The 21,051-nt window shown below is 39.7% G+C and overlaps 1 protein-coding gene across 5 annotated transcripts in view; it reads left to right on the forward strand.

Annotated features, from left to right (window-relative positions):
• Positions 1-21,051, forward strand: part of MMD (monocyte to macrophage differentiation associated) — a 159,314-nt gene that overhangs the window by 103,773 nt on the left and 34,490 nt on the right. For all 5 annotated transcript variants that reach the window (XR_012693372.1, XM_075216745.1, XM_075216747.1 and 2 more), the window contains exons 2-5: positions 3,252-3,333; positions 15,129-15,289; positions 16,533-16,607; positions 19,398-19,499. Coding sequence is in view for 4 of the 5 variants with exons in the window: in XM_075216745.1 (XP_075072846.1) it covers positions 3,252-3,333; positions 15,129-15,289; positions 16,533-16,607; positions 19,398-19,499 (420 nt within the window). In the remaining variant the exon portion in view is untranslated. The remainder of the gene's footprint in view (positions 1-3,251; positions 3,334-15,128; positions 15,290-16,532; positions 16,608-19,397; positions 19,500-21,051) is intronic.

Genomic DNA, 21,051 nt, shown 5'->3' on the forward strand with positions numbered 1-21,051 from the left:
TACCATACTGCCCTACAGATACAATATATTAATATTACATAATTTATTGTGTTTGATCTTGTTAGGCTTTATTTCTGCAATAAATAGTAAAGCAAGCTTTCTTTTGTATGCTTTATATTGTTTGTTTTAATGTTAAGAGTAAGACTTATTGACTTATTGGAAAACCTCTTCAGTTAAAAATATTTGTGTTTTTTGAGTTACATTAATATTGAATCACTTATCAGAAAGGTGTTGCGATTTTAAGGTGAAAGAATTTCCCTTTCGGAAAGAACAGAAATTCTACCTCATAATATAACTCAATCTGTTATGTAAGACAGGTAATACCCGTAGCTGGACATGCGTGTTCATGCCTTCCCATCTGCCCACACTCTAAAGAAAAGTACAATAATCTTTTCTGCAACATATTGGACAAGTTTTTGGGTGACCTCCCTCAAAATAGTGCCTGGATATAAATTAGCAAGGATATAAAATGAGGTATGTTTCTTTAACATAAATCACTCTAGTTACCAGTTAAAACATATGTGGAGGTGTTTGTTTTTCAGTAGCATTTTGATACAAGCCACTATTAATGATTTGTTATTTGCTAAGTTTCAAGCAATAATTATGGCAATAGCAATCAATTGACATAGGATGTACTGTGCAGAGGGGCTTTGTAACTTTCGCAGTATAAAACTCGGCTCCATTCTTCTGCTATCACATGACCACTGAGGAGCTTGGTGACTGACCGGCTCAGACTAACAGATCAGGTTACACTCTAGTGGGAAAAAGCAGGAACCAAATGAGGAGACACACTTTTGTTTTGCAGCTACAGACATATAATTCTCCCCATAGGACAATTTTGCAAGTGAACACTTTTATAGGAGAACCTCCTGGAAAAATATTCACAGCTTCCTGCTTAAAGGGTGCAAAACTTGCTTTAAAAAAAAAAAAAAAAAGTCTACGTGAAATTGCACCTCTAATCTGACTGCATTTTGTAGTCTTGTCATGATGCATATTTTTTAAGACCGGCCAAATAGCTCTGCTTATTTTTCACTTGCTGTACAGAATATATTTATGCAGAGATGGTTATATAAGGAAGTGTTCATTCAAAAAAATGTGGTATATTTACAGTAACTGCATCTGGATTTCATTAGCTGCATGTAAATAAATTGAGTGGATCTGTTTACTTGGGTTTAGCAAGTGTCTGCTTTTAAAACGTGACTTGGTTTTTTAATAGATATTTAGAACAATGCTATGTCAATGCTTTGGTACTGAAAGTACTAAAATCTTTATACGAACTGCTCGTATGGAGAAAGTGGGGTGTGTTTACTGAAATGCAGAATGCACTAAATAAATGACAGCTATAATCTGGTTGCTATAGACAACATCTCCACTTTTTCAAACCCGCAGTTTAGTAAATATACCCTAGTGTGCTTAAATTATTGCAGTTGCTATAGTTACCAAGTATGTTGGAAGCTGTTAGATCAGGGATTCCTAAAAAGGTGAATGGTGAGATGTCTTCTAATAACCTTTTTCCATGAGTCATATGTATCCGTGTTTTAGATTTTTATTTTTTGAAACGCCACTAGGCATGCTGCTTTGTTCAAGGATACTGTTTATATATGTGTGTATATGTATGTGTGTATATGTATAATATATATTATAATAAACACCCCTTTGTACTGCTAGGGTGTGCATATAAGTGTGCTTATATGGGTGGTCTGAACATTCTCTCTTCAACTGTGCCTCCACCTTAGTGAAATCACAACTGGATTTTTGTTGGGAGCTGTTGTGTAAGTCCAATCACCTTAACTGACTATCCCTATCTAGCTAACAAATATGTCTTAGTCCAATCACATAAGTACTAGTGTATCTTATATTTATCAGTCCCTCTCCCTCTCCCTCTCCCAAGCTCTTCATCTTAGAGGAGAGAAGTATATTCAAAGAAGTCTCTTCTTCTGAGACCAAGCTTAGTACTGTTAGGGCTCACGACCACCATGAGCTTTTAGAACGTATTTCCCGTAGAGTTGTGTGTGCTCACAGGTACTTGTATGCCCCCAGGTCTTAAGCTCAGTGTAGTAAAAGCTCAGTGTAGTAAAAGTTCATCTATGATGGCCGTAGCGCTGATGGAGCCAGAAGTGCCAGTACAGACTGGAGAAGGTGGTCAGTGGCAGGCCGAGGTCAGGGGTCTGTAGCAGATAGGCAAATCGGTATCCAAGCAGAGGTCAGGGTCACAAGCGAAACATCGGAGTCCAGTAGTCAAGCAAAAGGTCAGGGAAGCGTACAAGGTACAGTCAAGGGTCACAACAGAAGGTCAGCCAAATTCAAGAGACAAACTGCAGGTCAGCAAACATCACAGACTGTGAACGCTATAACCGGCAGGGCGGCTAAGCCATCCCTGCCTTAAATACACAATGCAGCCAATCAGAGCCCTGCCCTACAAGTATCCCAAGAGGCTCCCTAATTAGTTGACGGCAAAATAAATTAGCCCGCAGGCTGTTTAATTATGTGCGCATGCTCCCGGCTGCCCAGCGTTGCCAGGATGCGCCACTGCTTAGAAAGCGTCCTGACCATTGCCATGGTAACGGTCGGGACGACGGAAATTGGAAGTGATGGGACGCAGATGGGAGACGCGGATTGCCACGGCCCATAACATACGGCTCCACACCACAGTACCAGACATGGCTAGAGCTAGTCAATACGTTCTGTTTAAAGTCTATCCTCCTCTCTGCCCCTGTTCAGCTAGGATGTTATCTCACAGGCAGCAGAGTTTGGTAGTTTCCCTATGAAAAATTATCTTATGTTTTATTATTATTTTATCTTATTAGAAATGATTTCCTCCTGTGTTTTGGCACTGGCTTCTAACTCTTGGAGAAATGTGTCGAGCCCTGTACTATAGATATAACCAACAAGGATAGTGCCTTCAATACAGCAAGAACCAGTTAATTGGCCTACTCTATAAATAAGTTAGATTAGTCTCTTGTTCACTATCATTTTAAACCAAAGATTAGTAGTACAGTAGTTTGACATTTTAACCTCCTGATTTAATTTCTTCTTTAGTAAAAAAAAATAATTTTTGGGGTATTTTCATAATTTACTCTTTTGTATTCTATTTATGTGCACAAATATAATAATTTGGTACATTTGTGTTAGGGGAAAGTTTGTCATTTTAGTTTGCAAAGTGTTTTCTCAAAGAAAGACAAAATGATTGATATGCACATAAAACCCGACTTCAATGTATGTGAATTTCATTATTTCTTCTTTTTCGACAGGTTCATGAACCACAGAGCTCCAGCAAACAGCCGCTACAAACCAACGTGCTATGAACATGCTGCCAACTGCTACACACACGCAGTAAGTTATCATTCCACCAAGGGACCCAGCACCTCACCTAATGCTTAAAACCAGCAGGATTCCACCAACTGCGCACATCTCAATAGTAGTACAATTGCAGGGGAACTACATGAGCAGCATAACAAAAAATATGTATGGTAAAAAGTATGCAGAGTGTCCACCCAATTATGGCAGTACTGGTTCAGTCAATTAGTTTGATACACACTAGCACTTGTATCACAGTGACAGCTATGTGAAGTAATTTGGTTTTTAGTAATCACAATATTATTTTCAGTGTGATGTCTTTAAACAAAAAAAAAAAAAAATAAAATTAGAAACCCGTTTCTGAAACATTTTTTTGGCATTATTGACGGAGGCATAAGTCCAGGCCAAAAGTGAAAGGAAAAAAAACTTGGCTATATTAGATATTTAGTACTTCCCTGTCCTTTTCACTAGACATAATATCTCAAGCACTTGTGTTTGAAAGGTGAGTGTATGGTTGAATACATGCAGAACTATTCAAGAGCAGGGACAGTACAAAAATGGTCACATTAAAGTCCACCCACAAAGTGGAGGCAGCCATTTTGAAAGTGGAACCAATATTCTAAGTAATGCAGTCTGTCTATTTACAAGGAAATAATGACATTACTGAGGGACAGCACTAATTGTAGCTCTTTTACCACTGGCTCTTTGATTTCCTCCTTTATTCAGGTATGGTGGAACATATAGAGGTAAATGTATCAAGCTGAGAGTTTTCCGGCGGGTTTGAAAAGTGGAGATGTTGCCTATAGCAACCAATCAGATTCTAGCTGTCATTTTGTAGAATATACTAAATAAATGATAGCTAGAATCTGATTGGCTTTTCAAACCCGCCGAACAACTCTCCGCTTGATACATTTACCCCATAGTCTCTATACATAATGCAAAAGAAAACTGCACCACTCGGTCGCATTAGAAAAGAAAGGTTTTATTTGCCCAAATGTACCAATAACATAACAGTCCACATTTATCACCAGATGTATTGCAGCTAATTGTGTAACGACATACACCACCTGGGCAAATGTATGTGGACACCCAAACATCATATCCACTTCCTGTGGAAGGGGAAAATTAATGTAGCTGCTGCATTCAAAATAGATTGTAGAAGTGAAAGTCCGGTTGGAGGAAGACCAGTAGGAAAGGAAATGTGTTTTATTCTCAGCACATACATTCATAGAGTTTGCAGTGTCTTGTGTGGGGTATTTGTTGAACATTTAATTTTCTTGTCTCAACTCTTCTTGAAAGGCTTTCTACTAGTGCTTGGAACATGGCTGTGGGGATTCGCATTCATTCAGCCACCAGCTATTAATGAGGTTAGGCACTGATGTTGGGTGGTAAAGCTTGGCTCACAGTCTGCGATCCAATTCATCCCTAAGATGTTTGGGGTTGAGGTCAGGCTGAAAAATTAAAGGGCCTTCCCCAAACTTTTGCCACAAAGTTGGAAGCACACAGTTCTCTAGGATAACATTGTATGCTGTAGCATCAAGATTTCCTTTCACTGGAACTAAGGGTTCAGGCCGAAAACCATAAAAACAGCCCAGATCATTTTTGTTCCACCACCAAACTTTACATTTGGCAGTAAACAATTGAGTAGGAAGGGTTCTCCTGGAATTCACCAACCACCAGATTCATCTGTCGACTTCCAGCTAGTGAGGATTGATTAGTCACCCCAGAGAATGTGTTCTTACTGCTCCAGAGTCCAATGGCAGTGTGCATTACACCACGCCAGTCGACATTTGGCATTGCATATGGTGATATGAGGCTTGTGTGCATCTGGAGCTTCGTGGATGGAATTTCCATGGCTGAACAGACTAACCACTCTTATGCCGTTGCTTCCAAAGGCAGTGAGTGCTGCAATCGAGGACAGACTATTTTTACGCGCTTCAGCATTTTGATGTCCCTTCTCTGAACTTGTGTAGTGTACTAATTCATGACTGAGCTGCTTTTGCTCGTAGACGTTTCCATTTCACAATAACACCACTTACAATTGACCGGGGCAGAACTAGCAGCCCAGGAATTTGACAAACTGACTTGTTGAAAAGGTGACATTCTATGACCGTGTCACGTTGAGTCATGGAGCTCTTCAGTATGACCCATTCTACCGCTATAGAGATTGCATGACTGTGTGCTTGATTTTATACACCCGTTATCAATGTATGTGGCTGAAATTGCCAAAATGCCCTAATTAGAAGGGGTGTCCACATACTGTTGACGATGTAGTGTATGTACCGAGAGAGTATCCTGCTCCCTGCCTTCTCCTTGACTACATCCTCTGGTTTGCCTTTAAGGCTAGAAAATTCCCATCAGGAAGTTATGTGTCCTGCAGTTCTCCATCTTAATAGTGCCAGCTTACAACAGTGCTCAAAATTAGAATTCTAGCGAGGGTGGTATTACAAAGAGGGTGACATAACCATACCATAACCATAGTAATCCTTTTAATGCCCTTTTGTGCAGATAATGTACCTAGTGTGAGGTTGGCATTATATGAGGGGGTGTTATAAAGAGGAAACACTGTAATAGTCAACAGTGTGTTCACCAAGCTGCAAATATATGCAAAATCCTTCTTCTAGTGTGATGGGGATTAAAATATTTCACATTTTAAGTAATCTTTTCACTGTAAGCTATAAGACTTATGGATGAATCAGTTTAATCTTCCTTCAATGTTTCTCTATACGGTTACTTACATAAAGTATAACTGAATAGTTTTTGAAGATGAATTAATTTATATGTTTTAGAGGTAGTGGTTGGAAAAAGTTCCATCCTCAGAGTATTCTCTGGCCTTCAGCTGTTGCTGTGATCAGAGCTGCTACAGGTATATATATTTATATTAATACATGCACACTGGCATAATGTAGCATGATCTAGGAGGCATGTGACTGTGAAAACCATGAAAAAAAAAAGTACCTATTTGAAGAGGATTTTGGTGAGAGTTTGACCCATTTATAATTTCTGCACTGAATGATCTTTGAAAATAAACATTAAAAAGAGCTCTTCCAAGCCATAGAGCATTGTTGTGTGTTTTTTCTGCTCCTTTTTTTTCCTTTTGGCTTAAAAACAGGGTGATAGATGTAATGTGGTCACATCACAGCTAGCAAGAACATTTGATAATTGCAAAGAGCATTTCAAGTCCTTGCTATTATTGCTAAAAGGTTCCTTCTCCCTAGCTAAGTACTGTAAATAATTAAACAAGACTTGCACGCATCATTTCATTACTTTCTTGTAAACACCCCATAATAATGATACTTACTGTGCAGTCTGTGTTAAATGTTCTATATGTGTTCCACCAAATTTACTGCTCTTAGCAATTAGAAATCAGGTACAGGATTGTAATCCTTATCCCAAATCATGACACATGAAAGGAAACTCGACACAACTCTAAAAAGATCCAGTGTCAAAATTATTATGGGTGCCAGTGATCTGCTCCTGAATTTTAAAATGTTTTCTTCATACACAGCAAAACTAAATCTGTTTACCATGCTATCTGTCACATGTCTTTGCTGACCGGAAAAAAAACAAAAAACAGTGGAACTTCTCTAGCATGCACTACTCTATAGTGCAAGCTCTAACGGACAGGGTCCTCTTCCCTACACTATACTCTCCACCTGCGCTTCTGTATCGGGCACCTTCTGTCTGGTCTCACCCTCCACCTTTAGCATCTATCTGACCCTGTATTTTTGCGCCAATGCTCCCGGGCTCAGGCTTGCCCTCAAACAATGATCTATTTTCTCTACACCAAGTGGCGTCTACAAAATGCTCTTATATACTTCATTTTACGTCGCTATACACAGTGCTCCCTTATCAGAACAAAGGCATATTCACAAAGGCTCTTAAAGAAGAGGACGTGTTCTTTGTTGAAACATAGAATTCATCTTTTATCTATAATCAAGAAATTGGGATTACAAAAAAAAACTATTTTATATACAGGCTAAAGTTCTTCTCCTTCTTCATGAAGATGAATGCCGTCTCTCCTCACTTGTCTCAAAATATCTCCCAACTCGTCACCGCCGTTCTGTACAAGATCTGTGTCCCTCGTCCACTCTCATCACATCCTCCCATTCTTGGTTACAGGACTTTTTTGGGCTGTATCCACTCTGTGGAATTCTCTTCCTCGCACAGTAAGACTTTCCTCTAGTCTTAAAACCTTCAAGCGTTCTCTGAAAAACCATCTCTTCAGACAAGTTTATGACATTCCCCAACTAGCATCTTAATCTCCCTAGGTTACCCTATAACCACCCTCTACACAGCTAACACAAGACAACAACCCTCTGACCAGCATTGCTGTGTGACTGATCATACAGCCCATTCAATACTTTTGCATTCTAGCTAGTCCAATGTGCAATATGATGTAGCACGTGCCCTTGTGTATCAAACTCCCATTGTCCCATAGATTGTAAGCTTGCGAGCAGGGCCCTCTTATCTCTTTGTCTATATTACCCAGTATTGTTTTATTAATGTTTGTTCCCAATTGTAAAGTGCTACGGAATTTGCTGGCGCTGTATAAATGTTGATGATGAAGCTGTGCACTGGCCGATTAAATATTGAAAGGACAGTGTGGAGCCATATGTGCAGGGGCTGAAATATGTTACTGCAATGTAAATTGATGGTGTTACTGGGGCTGTACTGTATACAACTTGCATGATGAAGGTTATACTATAAGCATGATGGGGCTACACTCAGTATTATTCTTTGTGCTTTTGGCATTATGGGTATGGGACTCTACTATATATTGTTGAACTGATGGGACTATATTGTAGGCATGATAGGATTCCACTGCGTGTATACGAAGGCTGAAATATGTTATCTATTTCTAGGTCTCTGGTTACCTAGAAACCACCAAATTGGTGAAAGAAAAGGATAAAAAAAAGGAAGGAGACCATCAACGTATGTTTGCCATGAGTAATCGGCATATTAAAGAATTGACTCTTTGAACATTGGGTGTTCTTGTAGAGCAAGATTGACTCATGCATAGAAATGACAGAGAAGTGGAAGTCTGCACAACATGCCCATAATTCGTCCGTGCATAACCGTGCAAGTCAGAACTGTCGTTTGCATTCCTAAATTTAACACGGCAAATCTACTTATTTACATGTGTCATAAGTTCTAAGTCAAAAGGAATGTGAGGCAGTAAAGTTGTCTTAAATGCCTACTTTACTGATGAGTAGCCTGTTGATTCCCATAAAACTGACTGCTCAATCCTTAAAGGCATCATATGTGTAGACAGGTAACATGGGACTGGTGCAGAGTCAGTACTACACCAGTTTGTGTGGTTCCTGGGTGTACCTAGAACAGCGGCTGCACGGAAATGTGCCTATGCATATTTGCATGATTCTGGCGCTTACACATTATCGCTCATGGAAAGGTGGGATGGGGGAGAGAAGGGGTGTGAAGACTGCACTTCCTAGTGAGTTCTTTGCAATCTCCTAGGCAGACCAAAATGCAGTTTATTCCGTAGATGGTAATACAGACATGCGAATATACAATCACCAGACAGCTCCCATTATTTGCAGGTACAGCATGAAGTGCAATTCTTAGTCACTAATCCATAAACACACCAATACAGTCAAAAACAGGCAGGTTATATCCCCTTCAATAATCCCATGGTTGTGGAGCTAATGGTGGGCGGACTAGGGGCTGTAGTCAGACTGTGATAAGTGTGGAGATAAGACTTACCCTGTGTTCTCCCACACGGTGGTTAGTAACCGTTGATCCATGTGGAGAAGGTGCCTAGGAGTCTAATCCACTGTACTTTATAACAATGACCTTGTTGACTAAATATGAAAAAGTTGATCGTATTATATCTACATATGCTAATTGTTAAACCCGTGCCTATTGTTTTCTTTTATCCCTGATTAAACATTCCACCTGGCGACATTTAAGAAAAACTTATCTAACAATTAACGTAAATACGCACGGCACACAATAATATATGTTAACAAATGCATAGGAACAACAAATGGCCTAGTGTACTATTTCAGCATGCTTTGCTCTCTCCCAGAATGCACTGCAGTACAAGAAGCCACCCAGGAGCCAGCACTCTAGACTGTCAGCTTGCTTAGCCTTCTCAGTTGAGCTGTCAGGCTGCACTGTACTTCTGGGCAAGCTTTCTGAATATTTGCCAGCTGTCTCCTAACTTCCAGGGGTATTGGTCTCTGGTCATTTTTAGCCCTGAAGTCCTGGGTTTTTCTTCATCTTTTTATGCATGATTGATGTAATTCTTTACTTTTATATGTATTTTTGGTTTGTTTAATTTTTGTTGATCGTGTGGCGCTGCGGATTCTGTGGTGCCATATAAATAAATGATGATGAAGACTCGTACAACCTGTCCTTACTATCCAAGCCTTGCAATTTAACCGTTATTGTAGAAGATTGTTTAAAATGAAAATATAGCATTATAGTGAAGTCCAGTAAACATGGCCTGATAAGAATTTAGTACGCTGAGGTCAGCTGAGAGTATTGGATATTATGTACTTGCACACATCAACTCAGCATTTTAGCTTTTATACAAGTCGCAGAAATTAGAGGTGACTTCTAATATGAATACTGCATTAACTTTCAGTATGGAGTGCATTATTCCTTCTCGTATACAAGACTCCGCAGGACTCCATGCTTACCGCAGGACTCCATGCTTACCGCAGGACTCCATGCTTACCGCAGGACTTGCTCTTTAAACAGAAATATACAAAACATTAAAAAGAGCTCTGAACTGTCGAAAAATAGACTCCACCAGACCTCTGCAAGCATCTTGTGGTGTCTGGCACCAAGACATTAGCAGCAGATCCTTTAAGTCCTTTGAGCCATGGTGGTCCAACCTTGCAACTTAGACTTGTTTTTCCAGCACATCCCACAGATGCACAATTGGATTGAGATCTGGGGAATTTGGAGGCCAAGTCAACACCTCAAACCATTCCTGAACAATTTTTTTTGCAGGGTGCATTATCCTGCTGAAAGACAGCACTGCTATCAGGAATACTGTTGCTGTGAAGGGGTGTACATGGTCTGCAGCAATGTTTAGGTAGATGGTATGTGTCAAAGTAACATCCACATGAATGCCAGGACCTATGATTTGCCAGCAGAACACTGTCCAGAGCACCACACTGCCTCCATAAGCTTGCCTTCTTCCCATACTGTGTCCCAGTGCCATCTCTTCCCCAGCTAAATGACGCACACGCACCCAGCCATACACATGATGTAAAACAAAATGTGATTTATGAGACCAGGCCACCTTCTTCCGTTGCTCTATGGTCCAGTTTTAGCGCTCACATGCCAATTGTAGGTGCTTTCGGTGGTGGACATGGGTCAGCATTGGGTACACTGACCAGTCTGTGACTGCACAGCCCCATACACGGCAAGCTGCGATGCACTATGTGTTCTGGCACCTTTCTATCAGCCAGCTAGAGGAGCTCTTCTGTGGAATTGGACCAGTCAGCCTAGCCTTCGCTCCCCACACGCATCACTGATCCTCGTGCGCCCATGAACCCATCGCCGATTCACTGTTTGTCCTTTCTTGCAGGTACTGAGCACTGCATTCCAGGAACACCCCACAAGACCTGCCATTATAACGAGATAATGTTATTCACTTCAGTTGTCATTGGTTTTAATGTTGTGGCTGATCAGTGTATCTTCAGTCCAGTGTTGTTTGTAATATTTTCATATAGAAATTTAGTTATATTTATTCATATCATATTTTTTTTTTTTTTGCTGCTTGGAAACAAAGTACCGTTGCGTGTTTACTCTCTAATAAATACCATGCATGTTCAGTGTAGGTGGATTTAAAAAGCCTGTGACTTATATAAACAATAGCAGTAATTTGCTTTATGGAATGTAAACTTCGAATAAGTAACTGCTTTGGTTTTCTGCACTCCAATTTTTGGCTCACTTTTTAATTATGACATGGGTAGGGCAACACGCTTGTTTGGGTTCACAAGCCTTGATGAGCCTGCACTTAAGTGGCTTCTAATGGGCTGCACCACAACACATTAAATCACTTTACTACACTCTGACAGACATTTGGTAGTTTTTATAATTCATAGGCCAAATAAAGTAAAAATACATTTCCATCCAGAGTTAAATGGGTTTTTTTTTTGTTTTTTTTTTAATACTAGATGTTTGGTTAAGGATTTTTTTTTTTCCAATTGTTTCCCACTCTTTGACAGACATCAATACAATAGAAAAGGCGATGTCCATTCAGACATATCTTTTCATTTCATATGCAATCCGTGCTCTCAGACTGCATTCTAGCTCTATCTAGCGGGTTAATGTTCATGCAATGGGAATGCATGCTATACAAGCAGTGCCATGTTCATTTGCCAGATTTTTAGGAGACTGAGTGCAATATGCTGTATCATGATTTCAGAGGTACAAAATAGAGCATTTGGAAACACCTCTAGAAATCCTGTGTTTGCCCATGGGTTGCTGGGGAACATAATGTAATGGGATGGATACATGCATGCATGCAGCAGAGCCATGCAAGTGTTCACTATATAGCAAAAGTACATTATGCAGCAGATGTGCAGTACACCACAAGACCTAACTTTTGACATGTAGCAGGAACTGGTGTTTGGGGGCTCAAGTTGCATGTTACAACCCAGGGCCCCAGATCATCTTAATGTACTGTTAAGGGCAGCTCAGTATCATAGAACCACTAGAGTGAATAAAATTGAAATTAAGTTGGCTTTGTGACTTGTGTTTTTTTTTGGGGGGGGGGGGTTTGTGTTGTTTCTTTTTAAACTATTTATTTAAAGAGGAAACAGCATGAAAAATGCAAACAGCAAATAAAACAAAAGATTACGAGTATACAAGATGTCTTCTCTTATTTTAATTTTTATATTAGTGGGGAGGGAGAAAAGAGAGAGAGAGAGTAGAGATGGAGGGAAAGGGGGGGAAGGAAAGGCACGAATATCACCATGACTATTACTGAGGAAATTATATGCAACATGTCCAGACATAATCGGCCTATGTAATTATAAAAACAAACGTCAACACATTCGGTGCTGTTACCCACGGTGCACGACACCCAGCCTGGGGGATCTGGAGGCGGCCCAGAAGCTAAATGCCCACAGAGGGTGGGAGAGCCAAAGAGGGTAAGCGGCTACGACTTTCATGTAGATACCACGGGGTCCAAACCTTGCCAAAATTATATGATTTGTGTTTTTTGTTTTTTAAGACTTTACTGACTCCACTTTTCTAGTTTGACATAATTCATTATTGCCAACAATTGCCTAACTTCCACAGACAGTCCTAGGCTCTAAAGGTTAGTCCTTGGAAATGTTTATGTCAAAATGTCCTTTTTTTTTTCAATAATAAATATTGATCAACTTCAATGGGCAGCACATGGTTTAGTGGTTGGCACTTCTGCCTCACAGCACTGCGTCACTAATTCAGCACTATGGAATTAGTGGCGCTATATAAATAGCTGATGATGATGAATCAAGAAAATTCCTCTTTCTACCTCATACTTGTAATTCTCAGTATTTATTCCCATTCTCTAGGATTTATAACATAACATTTATTAAAAAAACAGTATTTAAATAGCATAAAAGATATGTCCAGTAAAGATAACATGATGGGGATTGTAGTGCTCCCAGGTCCACAGAGACCGTATCGTGCATGACATTCTTATATGCACCTGCTCAACAGCAAAGTGTCCATGGAAACCTATTTTAAAATGTTATGCATAATGCAAGTTTGTTTTGCTGGAATTTAATTCTGTTTTGAATAATTCTTGTATTTGCATATTAACCATTTGCCTAAATCCTACATTTACATATATAGACTATATTTGAAGGGGTTCTAGTCACTGAACAAACATATCCATGAACAGCAACAGTGACTCCTACAGACTATAAGGTGTCACAGAGATTAGCGTTGCTGCCTCACAGCACTGGGGTCATGGGTTTGATTCCAATAGTGGGATTGATCTGTGAGGAATTTTTATGCTTTACCCAGTGTTTGCGTGGGTTTCCTCTGGATGCTTTGGTCTCCTTGCTGGTAGATTAATTGCATCTGACAAAATGGACCCTAGTGTGTGTGTGTGTGATCGCCAAAGGGGCAGGGACTGGTGTGAATGTTTACATGTGGTTACTCAATACTTAATGATTGCCACTATACCGATCAGCCACAACATTAAACCACTGACAAGTGAAGTGAATGACATTGATAATCTTGTAACAATGGCACCTGTCAAGGGATGGGATATATTAGGCGGGAAGTGAACAGTCAGTTCTTGAATTTGATATGTTGGGAGAAGGTAAAATGGGTAAATGTAAGGATCTGAACAAATTTGAAGGACCAAATTGTGATGGCTAGATGACTGGGTCAGAGCACCTCCAAAATGGCAGGTCTTTTGGGTTGTTCCTGGTATGCAGTGGTTATGTGGACAGCCAGGTGCATGTGGGTTGTTTACCTGGGGAGGAGATGGCATCACAATGCACTATGGGAGGAATGCAAGCCAGCGGAGACAGCGTGGGCAATACTCTGCTAGGTCCTGCCATTTATGGGGATGTTACTTTGACACATACCACCTACCTAAACATTGTTGTAGCCCAATTACACAGCCCAATTACACACACACACACACACACATATTCAGAAAATAGAAAAAGTCTAAGTTTATATAAAATATATTATGCACCTTGATGATGACCCTGTAAGTCTGGTAGATTTTAACTTCCAATGCTGAATAACACTGTTGCCAGTTATTGCACATTCTATCTATTGCTCAATGTCGCTTTATAAAGTTAGCTGGCAGCCAAGGGTACATTGCACGGTGTTACGTGCCATTGCTGAGCAAACATTTTCTCCAATACATTACTAAAATCCTCAGGTTAATTCACATTTTTTTTGGCTTTGGTTGCTGTGCGGAAAAAGCCATAGGATAAATATTTTGATATTGCTACCAGGGATGTAAAGCTTTTATTTACTTTGAGGTTTTCATGGAAAAGTCCATTGTATATAAAATGGAGGCTTGCTTTAGGGATGACTAACGGAAAGTTTAATGTTTACGTAGTTAGAGATGACTATTGTAACACCTTTAACCCTTTCCTTACAAAGAACAAGAAAACGTACAGGGTTGTATTATATTTTATTAGCCCGATCAGACTCTCCACAGCCTTTAAATCTTGAAACACTCTCTGAAAACCCATCTCTCTATCTGAACCTACCCTACTCCCAGGTATACTACTCCGTACACTCCAATTGGCCCAATTTTGGTGGGGCATCCGGATTCGCGGCCTGCAAAAGGGAATGGTGTTTTAGGCACATTTGTGGGCAAAGTTTAAGTGGAACAGGGGCAGGGCTTATTTTATCCCAATTTTTCATGATTCTAAACATTTTCAGGTATGCTATCAACACTAACGCACCCTTACAACTGCCCAAATCTTCATTCTGAGCTATACCCACTCCTCTTATGTCAGATGTGCCCTGTTCCAATTAGAATGTAAACCCTCCCATGAGCAGTGCCTCACTACCCTTTATTTTCATGTCTGTATTTATATTGTCTACTATGTGTCCTTTTTCCCCTACTATCTGGCGCTATGGAGTACTGTACTGGTTATTTAACCCCTCTTTCGTTTGTCCTCCACCACATCTGCAACCATGGTATTCTCTACTTGGGTACAGATATGGAGGAGTTAGCTGTCACTAGAGAGGCCAGTTTTTGCAAAAGATTTAAATCTGCCAATCCTTACTTCTATATTAAAATTCCCAGATCCTCTTTTAAGTGTTTGCTGTCTCTTACCTCCAATTAAGCAATTGCACAATTTCTTTTCTTTTTTGTATAGTTCCTCATTGCCCCATCTATTGTGGGAAGTGCTTTATTACACCGCATGTCAGATGACCGATGGGAGAAGATAACCGCATGGATTTATGGGATGGGCCTGTGTACCCTTTTTATAGTGTCCACTGTATTTCACATAGTTACTTGGAAGAAGAGTCACCTCCGGTATGTATCATTATATAAAGACACTCGTTGTCTCCATATCAGGGACTTGGTTCACCATAGGTGTCATATAGTTGCAGATAATTCTCAGGTCACAAAGGTCAGATAACAGTTGCAGTCCCTAAAATTATTATATTTTATTTATAAGGTGCCACAAAGGGTCTGCACTGTCGTACAATGTTACATAATTACACAATGTACAAACGACTACAAAAGTAACAGAGTGCATAGTATGGCAGAAAAACTTCAGTAGACACTGAGCATAAAGTGATGAGTTGTCCAGTACATAGGAGAGAATAGAGTACGGATAGAACAGGGACTGTGAAGCAAGTCTGTGCCTAGGAGCATGGGCTGGAGAAACCCAGAGCCGTAACTTAGAATTCTAGGGCCCTGGGCGAGAAAGACAAATGCCGCCCCCTAGCCCTCAATTTTAACCAAATTAACCTAAAATATTCCTAAATTGCGCCCCCCTTCAGCGTTGCGCCCTGGGTGGTCGCCCCTGTCGCACAGCCCTGGAGAAACCTGACTAGTGTGTGAAGGTTAACACCAGGAAATAGGTCCTTGTTGGTAAAAGTTTGTATTCTAGAAGGAAGGGGCAAACACAGATAGACACAGCGAGGTGGAGTAGGCGTTGGAGGTGGCGGAACAGGAGATGTTAGGCAAATGGCTTTGAAAATATGAGAACAAATTTGCCACTGTGCAGTTTGTTCTATCTATTGTGACATCACAGAACTAGCTAAGTATGTACATGTTACCATGGATTCGGGATTGATCAACCAATCGCAAATGATCTTGCTGTTTGTATGGGCATAAGTGGTGACAACATTCATGAAAATTGTAGAATGCTCCCTTTTAGTATTTGTAAATCTGTTTTGAAAAAAAGTTTGTGCAGAATAAATGTGAATTTTCACAGAAATAAGAGCCACAGTTTACTCTAGTTATACATCAAATCTTTTCTATTTGGCTCTTCTAGGTTATCAATCTCCTGCCCTTCTAGTGATCTATAAAGTTTGCATATTTTCTATGACTCCAAAATACACAAACGAGAGAGAGCTGTCTCTGCAAAACTGACATTGGACTTTGCTATACCTCTTTTTGTTACTATTTGATATTGTAAATGAACTCCCTGGAGCATTGTCACTATGCAGAACAATAATTGGCAGCTTTCCCTGACATACTGCATTATTTATCGAACAGTGGATCAGTTACAGAAGTGTCCAGATAAGCTTTCCTTTCTTCTTTCCAGAACTGTAGAACACTGTTTCCACATGTGCGACAGGATGGTCATCTACTTTTTCATTGCTGCGTCCTACGCACCATGGTGGGTATTACAGATTTTGTTGTGTATGTTAACCCATTATAAATGTGCTGGGTATTTTTTTTTTTTCTTTTGAGCTTTTGTTCTTCTACAGTGGTATTTTATACCCTAACAACCAGAGCAATTTTCACAGTTGTGCAGTGCTCCTTTTATGCAATTAAGTATATCTTTTAATTATAATCTTGCATAATTTATTTTATGTCTTACTTTTGGACACACTGGGTGTCCTTTTTGTAGAATTTTTGAATATTTTTATTTTGAGTGCAAGGGGAAAATCTTTTCAATGACACTTCCTAAGGTAACTTTAAAACACAGCTAGTGCACAACCCCAGAATGTAATTTGCTATATCTCCAGGATAAATAAGATATATGCATTATACAATTTGATGCCTGGGATCCAGAAACTAGTAGAAATATTTTTCAACTATTAACCACTGTAGAAATAATGATGAGTCCTCGAGGGAACACTGTCTCCCTATTTTTCTAATTTTCACGTTATGACCTGAGTCTAATAGTAGCCAATTTATGAGGTGTCTCCACATACCCACCCATCCCTTCTTGGAGTGCACTAGGACAGACCTGGAGAAATTCCCACGAGAAATAGCAGACAGGGACAAAAAATAGGAGTCTGAAACACTAACCACAGAGTAGGGTTATTATGCAAAATATTTTATACAGTCCAAACAGCATGTGTAGTATACCCAGCTAGCTATTGTTTCTAAATAATATTAGCAATACTGCCCCTGCAGTAACAGCCAGTACCCTCCTTCCCCAGTTATATTGGACTATTCAATTAGAAACAACTTTTTTATTGTCACCGTACGTGATTTTTTTTTTAATTTTTTTTACCTCTCGCTCTGAAGTTCAACTTCAATTCAGCTGTAAAGCATGTATTGCTGGTTAAACCATGTCCTGTGCGAGGTACGTGGGCAGGATCAGTGGCGGAACTGCTAATGGTGCAGCAGGTGCTGTGCACTGGGACCCATGGAGATAATGGGGCCCGCTTCATGGAGAACTTGCTGTGGGCCCCAGTTCTCTCCTCCCTGCTTCCATGCACCGGGCCCCACAGCTCGCTAGTTCCGCCGCTGGACAGGCTTAATGTAAGGTTAAAAAAAAAAAAAAATTGCCACCCATAAATATCTTATTTTACTCCAAGTTACCATACCCTTTGCTAAAATACTGTCTGAGAGCTATATAGTAGTTCATGGCTGCTCTTGACATCTGTTGCTAATCAGAAGTGAATTGCAGTTTGTGTTTGTATGTCAGCAAACTGCATTCTCATAGTTTTTGTTTTTTTGTTCAAAGAATATTATTCATTCTTTTTTTATACGTAAAAAAAAAAATATTCATTATTGTACATTTATGAAGTGCCACAAATATCTACATTATAGTGTTGAAGTTCAGCATATCACAAAGATGAACATTAGGTAAAGTAGTGAACGTTTTCAAAAGCACAGAGCATCCAGGGAAGCTTACAATCAGATGAGGAGCAGAAATATTGGAATTCTTGCAGGGAAAGCGCATGCAGAAATTGGATATTAAACAGAGCAGCAGGCTGTCGCGTGTCAGACGAAAAAGGAATATAAGCATTTCAGCAAAAACCCATCCCAAGTCAGTCATGAAACTATTGAATGAAGAATCCATGTACATGTATATAGTATACATTATTAGATTGTATATAGTATACACAAATTAACCCGTGCATGATACTCATGCATTCTAGTCAAATCAAGCTGTTAAAAATCAAGGTGTTAAAAAGGTTCTTGTCATGCATTTGGGCCTAGCCCAGGCTTCCTCAGGGGAAGAGCGTTATTTCCCGACGCAAGCGCCCTTTTTTAACGAGGTTTTGTCAACGTTTCACCACCTCATAATTTTTCTCCATCACCTCATCCTTCATCTTCATCGCCACATCCTTCATCAAGCTACTTAAGGTGTTAAAAACTCCCCACTGTCACCCCCGGCAACCACCAACCACTCCCAACTGTCACTTCTCCTTCAAGAAATATATAGGTCAGTGTATAACTCTGCCCAGCAGGTGGCGCTGCAGCTTGGTTTTTTTGTTTTTTTCCACACATGCCACTAGGCATTTATATAGTAGATTATTAGATTTTATTAAATAAGCAAATTACCTACATACATCTGCCTGCAAGTTGCAGTCTGTTCATCTGTTCTCCACACCAACATGCCTGCCCCAAATAAACAAACACATCTCAACCTTTTTTGCTTTTAAAGGTGAAGTGACTTGGAATAAACCATATGTGCTTTATTTTAGTCTCTGCAAACATTTTTCAGCAATTTTACTTTTAAGGAGGTGTTTATTTGATCTTCTGTACTATATTCTGGCCTTTCCAGATTAAACTGAATAATTTCCAACCGTTTCCACACCTTTTGAAGGTGCGGGTCTCATGGTGACTTCATTGTGTTGAACAACAGTGACGTTTCTACCCGCCTGTGCTGACTAGTGTATCTAAAGTTTTGTTGGCAGCTATGGCTGCCGGACACATGTGAGCACGAAACTGTCACTTTGACTCCATGCCCCAGCTCCAGTTGCCTGTAAATGTTTTTAAATTGTCACAGTGACAGGTTTCTGTCCATCCCTTATATGTAACGTCACCAAATTTCCCCATTACAAACACAGAAAAGTGTACAAAGTAATTATGTTTACAGGATGTTTATATATTTAGTTACAGGTCAGGAAGGGTTATTTAGACCTGCATTAAGTAGTTATTTGCATCTTTGTATGCTATGATTCCAAAATTACTTTTAAATTGGTATTTAAAAATCTAACTTTAGGCTAAACCTACGTGAACTTGGACCTTTGGCGTCTCACATGAGGTGGTTGATTTGGCTGATGGCTGCAGGTGGAACCATTTATGTATTTCTGTACCATGAAAAGTAAGTTTTGTTTTTATATCATTCCATTTTGTTACTTACTGCGACTTGTTTGTATTGCATCTTAAATACTGAATTGTTTTCTGTATAAAACCACTGTTTTTGAAGTTTCTGCATTAGAGACTGAAGACTAGTTCATTTATAACCTAAATGGGCTACATCTCTCTCCGTTCTGTTTGTTTCCTCTTCGGGGTAGGTTTTTACTCTTGCCCTTGTGCACAAGCCACATGTCATTTTCATAGGGTTTCTTATTGCTGCATTCAAACATTTCCCGTCTCCCTTACAAAGAGAAACATTACTCAATCAGACTCTTCATGCTGGTGCACCCAACTTTTGAACTGTAATTCTTTTAGTGTGGTACATTGGTATCAAGGTAGAACTTTGGAACAGGGGTATGTTATTTATCACTCAAAGGGGCTTATAAAAGTGTGTATGAATATATACATATATACAGAGCAAAATAATTTATTCACACAATAGCCCTTTATGAAGAGGGGATGTGTAAAATTAAGAGGGGATGCATGATTTCTTATGTGCCACTGCATCCATGCCTATGAGTACTTGGTGATCCTGGAACGCGTCTTAGCTGCGTGTCATTCCGTGCAACGATTTAGCAGGCTGTTCAAGTGTGCGACTTTTAAAAGTGCATGCAGTGTGAATGTTTTTGTCAACCTTGTAATGTGCAGCAGTAGCTGCTCCTTATTAACAACGCTTGTGTACAAATCATTGTGGAAGTTTATTTATTTTTTTCTTGCACATGTAATCTGTAAATAGGTCTTTTAACTTGTGCAACAATAGTGATTTTTAAGTACTTTCTACAAATAAGAGCGTAACATACATTGAAGGCAAAACCTGTTTTTTTTTCTCTACTTCAGTTACAACTAGAGATGGACGGGCTCAGTTCCCCGAGATCCGAATTCATCCGAATTTAGCCTATCCGAGTACTGAGCCGAGCAGGCTCGGTACTCTCCCGCCCATTCGGAATCGAAATCGAGGCAAATCGTCATCTATATGTATTAGTATTTCTGAGCTCTGTTCTCACGAGATTTGAAAAGCATAAATACCAGTCTCCACAGCAATCCATCGCCATCTGACAGAGGGAGAGAGCATGGTTAGGTCACAGGCTATATCAGCGCAGGGACAGAGCAATAATTGAACACATTTATTGTTTCTATTCTAGACAAATCCAATATTAATACCAATTGTTACAGCAGTAAGAGGAGGCTAGAGGAGGGTTTTTTTTCAATTTCTGGTACACAGTGTTTTACTGTAATTTTTCTGGCTGTCAAGTCCTATTTGTCAGCAGTATCTATCTAATACAATTTTGACACTACAAGTGCTTTGGCCTCATTAAAATGGATTCAAAGCAGTCCACATATGAGCAGAATCAGCAACCCGGTTCTGTCACCAGTCCTGATGGTAATGTTCCCAGTACGTCATCTGGGAAAGGCGATGTCAAGGTACATTGTTTTTTTTCCCTGATTTAAAAAGACTCACACCCAAAAAAAAGTACCAATAAAAAAAAAATTTGCCAACATGCCATTCTACACACAAA

The sequence above is a fragment of the Mixophyes fleayi genome, chromosome 6, assembly GCF_038048845.1.
Source record: "Mixophyes fleayi isolate aMixFle1 chromosome 6, aMixFle1.hap1, whole genome shotgun sequence".
NCBI lineage: Eukaryota > Metazoa > Chordata > Amphibia > Anura > Limnodynastidae > Mixophyes > Mixophyes fleayi.